The sequence below is a fragment of the Sylvia atricapilla genome, chromosome 6 (assembly GCF_009819655.1).
Source record: "Sylvia atricapilla isolate bSylAtr1 chromosome 6, bSylAtr1.pri, whole genome shotgun sequence".
NCBI classification, from domain to species: Eukaryota; Metazoa; Chordata; class Aves; order Passeriformes; family Sylviidae; genus Sylvia; species Sylvia atricapilla.
In genome coordinates this window covers 47,166,021-47,176,459 of record NC_089145.1, presented here as the reverse complement: position 1 = coordinate 47,176,459, position 10,439 = coordinate 47,166,021, and the positions used below count along the sequence as shown (strand labels likewise).

The 10,439-nt window shown below is 40.0% G+C and overlaps 1 protein-coding gene across 1 annotated transcript in view; it reads right to left on the bottom strand.

Moving 5' to 3' along the window:
• Window positions 1-2,943: 2,943 nt before the first annotated feature.
• The window catches only part of C6H14orf132 (chromosome 6 C14orf132 homolog), a 40,495-nt gene continuing 32,999 nt past the window's right edge, over window positions 2,944-10,439 (bottom strand). The window contains exon 2 of the mRNA XM_066321825.1: window positions 2,944-9,287. Coding sequence (XP_066177922.1) covers window positions 9,063-9,287 — 225 coding nt within the window. The 3' untranslated portion in view covers window positions 2,944-9,062. The remainder of the gene's footprint in view (window positions 9,288-10,439) is intronic.

Sequence of the window (10,439 nt, the reverse complement as noted above, 5' to 3'; positions counted from 1 at the left end):
ATTAGACACAACAAAATCTGTCAGTTGAAATGCTATAGTGGACAGGCTCTCTTGGGATAAAAGGCTGATGTTCTTTGTTAGTCCCACTACAGAGCAATTTACATTAGCAGAGAGCTTGTTTATGTTGATAATGCTGTGCAAAAAAAAAGTGCTGACAATTTCAACTGACTTTATTAGTCTGAACATGCATAGCTAAATTTTTAAATCACTGTTGAACAGAACATTCTCTTCCGTTTCTAGGGTATACTCATTTCTTAATATTGTGCAGAATTTAGAAAGGAAAAGAAATGTTATCTCTATGATTCCATAGTTGCAATGGAAAAGTGAATTATAATTAGATATTGCTGTAGTGCATCAATTGCACTGCCTTACATTCTGATGGGTAAATTCTGGAATATGTAATGTTTCTAGATTGATAAAGACTGAAAGACTGGGACTAGATAAAACATGCCTTTTTTTTTTTTTCCCAGACTTGCCATCAGGATTGGTTCATGCATCTTCATGATGTTCCAAGTTTGCTACTACATTTAAAAGTAAGTAATATTTTTAATTTCAAATTGTGCTTTAAGAGGTCCCTTAGCATGTCCTTTTGTCATTCTTTCAGCAGATCTAAACTTGTCTCATTGAATCCCTTTAGGAGAATTGTAAGGAAAGGCCCATAATAATCTATATACTGTATTCCATTAGCAAAGCTGAATGTTTTCCTTTCTTCCTGCTGCCACTATCTGCCTTGGAGAAACTTGATGGACATCCTGCAGCGAGGTCTGATGCCCCCTTTAAATCCCCAGAAGCTTCTGGTCAGGGTTTAGCTTCTGGTCGCGTCACAGACACAAAGGCACAGCTCCGTGAGTCAGGATGGCCAAGCTCAGCTGAGGAGAGAACTGGCAGAGAGCAGCACACCAGGGCTCGTGGTGTGAGGGCTTCTGAGCCAATGTCTGAAGAAAACAAGACTGTTTTCTAGGCTCCTACACGTGTTGAGGTAATTCTTGGACTCAGAGCTGGTAAATGCATTTCTGTAGAAACAGCCACAGCGTTCTTTCCATGCCATATACTCGAGATGGTTTGCCAAGGCTACCAAATCTTGCAGATTTGTAAATTGCAAGAAATTACCTCTAGTGTCAGAGTAACACTGGAGGTAATAAATAAATAACTGCAATTCCAGACCTCCAACTACTCTCAAGTAAACTGAGAACAAAATGAAAAATCGCACACCATTATCAATTTGAAGAACTTTATCCAAAACCACAATTTCCATCTGATATTAACAAAACTTGTCATTTTCACCATAGTAAAGGAATGAACCAGTACTAAGTACACACATAGTGAAAGCAGTCAATAACTGGAACAGAACATAACAGGAGCTTAAAAGAATACATTTCTCTTAACTAAACTTGCTAATTACAGTAAACTTGGAGAAAGCAGAGGGCATTTTTAAAGTTGTTTATGTCTTTACAGATAGAGTTCCACAATCCAAGAACAATAATTACAACAGTGAAGTTTTTTCTAGAAACCGACCCATGTATTACAAAAACAATACAGAGAATCCCTGCAAACCTGATAGTGTACAAAACAGGGTAGCAGAGAGAAAGCACAAGAGAATTAAATTGTCCAGAATTATTAAGAAAAGGTAACAATGCATACTAAAGGGCTCCTGTAAAGCTGCTTTACATGAACTGAGGAATATAATTTCCATAAGACTGTTTGTGTGAAGAACAGACGCTTTCAGAAGTGTCACTATTTAGCTTTTTTTGGGGGGAAAAAGGCCCCAAATATTTAGGCAGTATTTGAGATAACTGAAAAACAAACGTAATAGGCTACCTCACAAAGCTAACTACCAGATTTATTTACATAAGCTTCACATTTCACTGAGACTTTGTACTCCACTCCTTCTAAACTTCCAAACTGGAAGAGGACTTAGTTAGAGAAAGAACAAATATTTCTCAGGTTAGGTACTCATAATAGGAAAAAATAGTGCAACTGTTTGCTACATTATATACCCTTCCAGTACATCTATCAAAATCTTCAGACTCAGTTTTATTACCTTCTCATTTAAAAAAATACAGCATTCTGCTTTCTTTCTTGCTTTTGATTAGGAAATTACAGACATCTTTACATTTAAAATAAAACCCCAGCAACCCACAGCTAGTCCTGCAAACTGTTCCAGTGATGCAGACGTCAGAAGTACAGAAGTGTTATTAATGCAGTTGACTCCAGGTGGAGGCAAAGGTCCCTCTCGATAGAGCAGCGTGCAGGCTCAGGAACTTCAATCATCCTTATGCAGGCAGCAACTGAGATGGGTTTTAGACCTGAAACAGTTCAACCTTATTTGTTCATTAGTGGGAGTGAACGCCTCAGGAAATGCACTATCACTGTAATGGCTGCAGCTCAGGAAGCTCCCAGAACACTAGGCTGCATAGCTCCCTCAGTTCTGGCAAAAGAATGCACTTTATTTTGGGTACAATGAGATTTCTAAATGTTCAGTCTGGCTATAGCAGCTCAGCTGTGCATCTGAGGACTGCAGGTGTGACTAGATTTGAAATGGCTTAGCACATTGTGGCTGTTTTTCTTTACTGAATAGGCTGCTCTTTGCTGGCCCTGACCCCACAGTAAATCACACGGAGCTTTTCTATTGTCCTTAGGACCCACTCCCACTGCCCTCACCTTACCCCAAGAGCATTACCACTGATTCTGATCTGCTAAAAAACAAAGACTTTGGGTTGGAAAAAGCTCAGTAAATGCTGGCTGCAGAGTAATGCTGTGTATTTATAAAGCCTGAATTTTTGAAAGGTAACTTTGCATTGTATGGATACTGACAACAGTTACCAAGCTTCATGGCCACATCTTGCTCTTCTGCTTAGGGAAAACACTGTGTGGTTTGCTAAGGCAGATAATGATAAAGATTTTCTCTCAAGAAGAGGCCTTGTGTCACTGTTCTTTGCCCTCTCTGTGGAATGATAAAGATTTTCTCCCAAGAAGAGGTCTTGTGTCACTGTTCTCTGCCCTCTCTGTGGAATGTCCCTACAGATCACTAACCTTACTCTCAGAGGTCAGTCAAGGAGCTGGCTACAAATGGCTGAAGAACACTGCTGGCTTCCAAATGCTCACATGCTCTGACACCAAGGAATGGGAAGCATACAGCAAAGACAAGGGGAGAAATAAAATGAAGGCATAGAGACAATGTGATGGTGACAATGAGTTTAAAGAGATGGATGTGAGGTCATATCAGGGTAATATGGGGAGGAATGATACAGCCTAAAGGATTCTGTAGGTTTTGGAGACATTCTGTGATTCTTTCACTGTTTCTGTTCGCAGCATCTTTAAAGTCTGGATAATAGTAAGATCTCCTTTGAGACCTACTGGCAAAAACTGAAGATTAAAATGAGACAATACTACAGTACAGATGATATTTGACTCATTAATATTCCATGCTTAAGAAAATAGCATGGTTTTTGCTTTTGCATGAAGACTAAGCAGAGCTTTGGGAGGTAAATCTTATATGTATTCTACCAACACAGGAACCTTTGAGAGTATTTTCTACAACTGAAAATAATAGCCTAGGAAAGACAGAATGGGTGGCACAATGCTCCCAAAAATCTCCAAAGAGAAGGAGACTGTGCTCACACAAAAGGGCACTTGCCTTGCTACCAACAGCTCAAGTCTGTCTATGTCACTCAAAAACTGCCTTCAGAGACATGTCCTTGATTGTCACATGTGTTATCAGGGTTTTCTTTTCCAGTTCCTGGCTGTGTTGCTGTAATTTCCAAACCAGCAAAAGTAGATCTGGCCATGTTCTTTCAGTGTAAATGCTCTGGGAGAGGCCAGAATGAGACAAAATTATCATGCATTTTTGTTCTGCAAAAGAAAATTATTTGCCTGGAACTGCTTATGTAGGTAATTGAACACTTTCTTCCTTCTTTGTGCCTGAAGGACCACAAACAAAAATGGGACATGGCTGGTCCATAGCTGTTAGGAGTTCCCTACAGGTCCAGAAAAGAGCATAGTGGTGACTTCATTTTCCCTAATTTGAGCTGAAAAGAGAGGTAAAAGGCAAAGATGGGTTGCATGAAGAAACACAAAATGTTAGTGTTGGATTAAGGGCAGTAGGAGACTTTAACCCTCAGGATGCCTTGACTGCCTTAGGGCATTCCCAGACAAGGGTTAAAGGGCTAAATGGATGTTAAACTACCCCTATTTTGACCTTATGGTGACTGAACAGTGTACCAGTGACAATATAGCTAACAGAATATCGACCTCTGGCTCTTTTTCTGTGAATGGAACAAATGTGCTTGTTTCCCTGAGGATTAGCAGGCTGTGAGGTGAGGAGGGACGTGCTGTACCTGGTGGTTTAGCTCACACTCAGCTCTGGCTGTGTGTACAGGAAAGCAGCAGGGCTCAGAAGGACAGAACAGCAGCTAATGAACCACTCAGCTCTGCCTGTCAGAACCCTCACAGTTGACATTATCACCAGGGACCTCACTACCCTTTCCTTTCCATGCATTAACCACAGGAAATCCAATTCTCTGGAGCTCTGAATGTTCCAAAAGCACAGTTTGATCTGGGATTTTGATCTTTAGTCTATTTACCTCAAATGGAGATCACCCTTAAAAAGAGCAATTTTTCAGATTCTACTCTGTGATTAGCCACAGGTAACTCAATCAAATTACCCTGGATAAATGGATAATGCTACATGAAATTAATAACTCTCAGCAGCCTGCAGAGAAATGTGAAGAGGATATTAACAACTGAAATTGCTTGAGAATAGCAAAATGAAAGCTTTTAATAATAGAAAAAATACATAACAACCCATAGACTAGAGGATCCTATTTTCATTTGGTCCCAGACAAAAGGTGTATTTTTTCTTTTATCTTCAAATGGGTGTACAGGGTAAGACAATAATGCCTGTATGCTTCTATTCACTGTTGATTTGGGGCCTATTATTAGTCTGCTCAGAAATTGGGTGGGATGCTGACTGCCCTCAAGTCCTATTGCAAATGAGGATTTTTGAGCAAGGATCTCATTACTTCTAGATATCTATGACCTCATCTGCCCACTGAAAAGGCTAAATACATTATTTGTAGCAGATGAGTCTCCCTGCTACTATTATTACATCAATTTCAAAATCAGTTTTTCAGTTTTGCAAGTCTGTTGACACAAAAATACAGGGTGTTAATGCTGTGGGCAAGCACAGACTCCTACTTGCAGATAAAAATATAACAGGAATAGCTGTGTGGGATTGCCCATTCAGTTCTCTTTTCTAATGTGCCATTGCACCCACCTGAATAACTGTTCAGCCTTTAGTCTCTTTGATGTGGCGGCTGCACAGCTGCTGTGTCGAGCTGCTGGATGAGAAAAAAAAAATCTTCAGAGGGAGCTTGATTATTTGGTATGTTGCCATAGATCCCTAGAGGCCATGGCTAAAGGAGAATCATCAGGGCACCCCAGTTTGTCTTCCTTGTCTCACTGATAATTTTGCAGGGTGAAGTTGCTTCTTGTGTTTGTACAATGAGGTTGCACAACAGAGCTGGAGGTAAAACACCTCTAGAGGCAGAACTTATAGAAAGTGGTTTGCTTCATCTACCACAGAATGAACTGCAGCCAGGATTTTCTAACTGCTCTCTGTGCTAGGCATTTTTAATTGAAGCACTGATCAAGTGGAGTCCTCTTCTCAGGCTGATACACTGTGTGATCAGCACAGCACAGAACCCGCTTCTTTTAAATAAAGGTTTCAGAAAACAGCTCTGGGGAACTTATTTGGGCTTCCTCATCATTCCTCAGTGAGTTGCATCAATTATCCAGCTGCCTGGCTCCAAGGAAAGGAGAAGCTGCAGTGCTCCAAGTCAAGCTATGTTGACAGTTCAAGAGTCAACATATTTCACAGGACCACACCTATGAAATATCCACCATCCAGCCACCAGTCCATTCCCCTCTGTAGCTTCTCTGAACTTAATGATGAATTAGTCCCCTTTTTCAATGGTTTAATTTAAACCTTTGCTAAGTATCAGAAGAGAGGAGTGCTTGTAGTGGACAAAGCCAGAACACAACATCCAGAAATATAGTGTGCATATTGTCACTATCAAATATGATAGTGACAGAGCTTCAACCAGCTCTGGCCACTGCAATTCAGGGACCTTCAATACACCTGATGATATCCCACACAGACCCTCACATGCAGTATTCGTGCACCTGCATCCTAAACCTAACATTTTCTCCCGACAGAGAAGCTGTGCAGTTAGTGTGCAGTTTAACTATGAGGCAGGAAATCTCTGCACTTGCTGCTTACACCCGGCTTGCCATGTCACCCTGTCAAGCCAATTACTTAAATTAAAGTTTTGTCTGGCCCTTCTTGACAACAAAGCCTCTAACGATGAAAATATGCATGATGATGATCTGGATGCAGGAGGTGGAACTGTTTTCCATTGCTCCTGCTATTACTATCAGTTTCACATGGAAGTAGGGCATTTTCTTTGGGAAAGGCATCACAAAAGTGTCACTTGGTTTCATTAGCAGAATAGGGGTCCTTTACTGTTCCCACTCTAATGCTTTTCTTCATGGTTGAAGAGTTTAGTCCAGTGCTCTGGGAGAGAGATGCAGACATTGCTAATTGCACGAAGATTAATATTCTAGGAAATTTAAGCAAAGCACTCCACTGGCAAATTCATTAGGCCGCAGAATAATCCCACTGGGCACGTACCATTGTATCAAACTGGTTTTAGTCATGGTGGAAATGTTTTGCTCTTTATGCAAAAATGTTTGCAGGATCTGACCTAACTAGACAGCCTGCAGGAACACTGAAGAAAAGTCCGCGAGTAACTGATACAATTACAAAGGCAACAGAATATCAGAAAATGGCTGGGGACAGTACATTACATTAAGCATAGTTTTCACAGATCTTACATGTTTACACACCAGACCTTCTCCTGCCCAGTTCTTCATTGGAAACTTCTGTGCAGCTTTCAGCTTTCCAGCAGCCTCCTTTCTGCGCAGTAAGAATAAGGAGGGGTGCAAAAACAGAGTACACCACTTACGCAGCTCCCCCACTTTTCATTGTCCTGTGGCTATTAAGGAATTAACAGCTATTTTAGGAAATGAAAAACATAAATTTTATACTCATAATCATTCTTAAGACTACAGTTATCTAATTGGACAAAATTTGCTTTCTCTCTGATCCTCCAGAATTGGGCTTCTCAAACTTTTTCCCAGTATAGGTCTTGTCTGTCCTCAACCATCTTCACAAAATCCTGCCTCAAAACAGGGAAATTACAACACACACAGAAGCTCATAATTGTTTTTCTCAGCCTTAAAATAGCACAATTTATTTTCTTCCCACTACTAGCTCTGTTTGCATCTTTCCTAGCTTTAAAGGACAATTCATAGAGAGGGAAAAATATACACAGTGACTGCTGAGTAGTTATAAATACCGATTTGGGGCATGCTGCTTTAATTCAAGTAACTGTCCACCAGCCCCGCAGGAAAATGGGTTTAAAGAGAAAAGACAAAAATCCAAACATCTCTATACATTCAGCAGCTCTTAGCCCAGCCTCAAGCTCAGTGGCAGGCAAGTGTCAAAAATAGTCTCTGTGCCTGTAGACAAGGCTTTCTGGAATTAGGGTAGTAGCTGTATGAGACAGAAAACCTAGACAGTACATACAGACACAGAAGAAGCATTTGTCTGCTGCTCTCAAAGTGTACACATTTTATGTATTGTTGCTTAATTTTTTCAGGGGTGAAGGAAGATTTCCAACAGTGGTGATTTTTTTTTTTCTTTTCTCAAGATTTCACAATCTCTCAAGTAAGGAAGGCTACAACTTGTCTTGAAAAGACACAGCTCTTGAAAATAAACTGCTCATGGGAAAAATGTAGTAAAAATGTTGCCTCTCAGTGGAACAAATCCAAAGGATAATCACAGTCGTTACCTAAAGCTAGCTATAAAAAAATCACTTCCAAGACCCTTACCAGAACCAAGAGATACATTAATACTGAGATATAGGCAGTTGCCCATCTGACACTTACTACTTTTCTCGTGTTGTTTCTACCCCAGGACATACTTGACTCTTGAATTCACCCCCACTAAAGCACAGAAGTGCCCAACCTTTCTTTTAATTTTATCTTTCTCATAGACATATTTACCATTAACTAAGCTTTGTAATTTCCCCATCATCCTTTCAGTACCCTAATAACCTTATGAAAGTACACAGCTGCTGTGAGAAATATGGATTGCAGTCCAATGAGATGAAAATGTGGCATTAGGCTTCTGTTTCCTGGAAGCGATGCATATACACTGCAATCCTGTGCCTCTAGGAAGAAATGGGAACTTGTGCTGCTACTGTGTTTATCATTTTCTCCTCTGAAATCTGGAGGGTCTGCAGAGAAGCAATAGCTGTGCCTCCTCCAGAACAGTAGGCAGGTTCAGCATCACTTTATTGATTACCAGCTCCAGTTACTGATACTGGAAGGCAAGTAATAGACAGCCTGCATCTGCCTGTCATGGCTGTGAGACTCATGATTTTAAATACAGCCCCAGGAGTCTACAGCCATGCTGGAGACTCACACATGATGAACTTGGACTTCATCAGAACCGAGCCAATGCCAACCACTTGGTCCATCTAGGAAATTAAGATGTCCAGAAAACATGCCCTGGAACAATTCCATATAACATTATTCTACAGTAAAAAATGCACAAAAACCCCAACAAAAACAACTGCAGAAGAGCTGCTAGAAAAATCTACAGTAGAAAATAAGCACTTTCTATATAAATATCTCTCTGTATTTACTATACCCAAGTTGATCTCTCTTTTATTACGTTTCTATACAAAACTGGTATTGGCCCTGTTCTCAAATAAAGCTTTCACCTCCACACAATTTGTGTCCAAACTTTCTGCCATCAAGACTTAAGATGATTAACTTGCATTTCATTTCCATGATTGTGGCAGCACTTAATCAACAAAGTCTCTACTTATATGTATTTATATAGATATACATGTATATATACACACATACATACATACACATGACAAATACTGTTGAAGATTTCCTTTCTTCCAGTGTTTGTAGTGACAGTCATCCTAGAAGGTGAAGGCATACACCACTCCCACAACAACAATATTTCCAATTGTTGCTATTATTGCAATCCATAACAATATGGCATCATTTGAAGAACGGGATGTCTCTTCTGGTGGATTCTGCATGGAAGAAGCTGCATGGACGTTGGCTGATGAGTTAAACAGGGAGTACTCTGTACTAAAGTCCTCGTTGGGTGAGTCCATAAAGGCTCCTCCCATAACAGGAAGCTGTGAAGAAAAACATGGCACAATCAGACTGAAAGCTAATATCTGCTTTTGCATTGTCTCAAAGTCATAATTAAAGACTAACCATTAGCTAACGTGCAAAAGTACTGAGATTTCATGCACGTGGTGCTAACCTGTCAGGAATATCACAGACAATAATATTTTTCCCGTTTCTGTTGGAATCAACATTATTGAAGAAAGGCTACATGTAATACACACAATATACAGAAGAGCATGCAGACTTCAAGTCAGCCTAAGTAATCATATGCATTTATGATTACATACACAAAGCACTCACATACCAGAACATGAGTTGGTAGCAACAGGATTGTTTTGTGACTACCAGAAAAGGTATTGTCTCAGTACTAGACATCGATACAACGGGAAACTTCAAATTGGATTTTGAATGGCTCCATCAAAATGCAGTAAATGGCAGATTTCTAAATGTTTTCCCACACCAGACTTCTCCAACTGGGAAGGACAAATGCTCTTAGTGGATTTCTCAGCAGTACCAGAAAATGTTCTGGGTAATATACCAGTTACTCGATGCATATGCAAAAGATAAAGGAAGAGGAAACTGTTAAAGCTTGTGCTTTTATGTGCTCCAATTGTCTTCCCAACTTCATTCTAGATTACAACATATATTCTTCAGGGTTCAATAACTATTTTACCTCTACACAGTAGTATAAAATTACATCCTTCTGCAAATAAATGAATTTCTTCATTCAGGCAAGAGAAGGATACCTACTGCAGTACAAAGACCATTTACTACTAAAAAGGGTTCACACAAAAGCTTTTTGCTTCCATCCTTGTCCCTTGTATGTTTGGGAATGCAAAGCTGTAGGGTTCTTCCCTGACTCATTGAGTGCAGGCTCCTAGTCTCATGTAAGTATAAAACATTGTTTCAGAAAAAGCTGCATCTACTGTGTAGATGTAAAAGAACATCTACTTCACATACCTACAAATGCTCAGGACACACGTTTCTGAATATCCTGTAAAAAACACGAGCAGTGTGGGTATGGTAAAGTCCCAAGTCTCTCCAATACTCTGTAACCAAACTCTGTGTGGATTGAAGTAGGTAGGTAGACCAAACTCACCAAACTCACCAAACTCATTTATTGGATTAAAAAAAAAAATCCAGAGTCATACATCTAA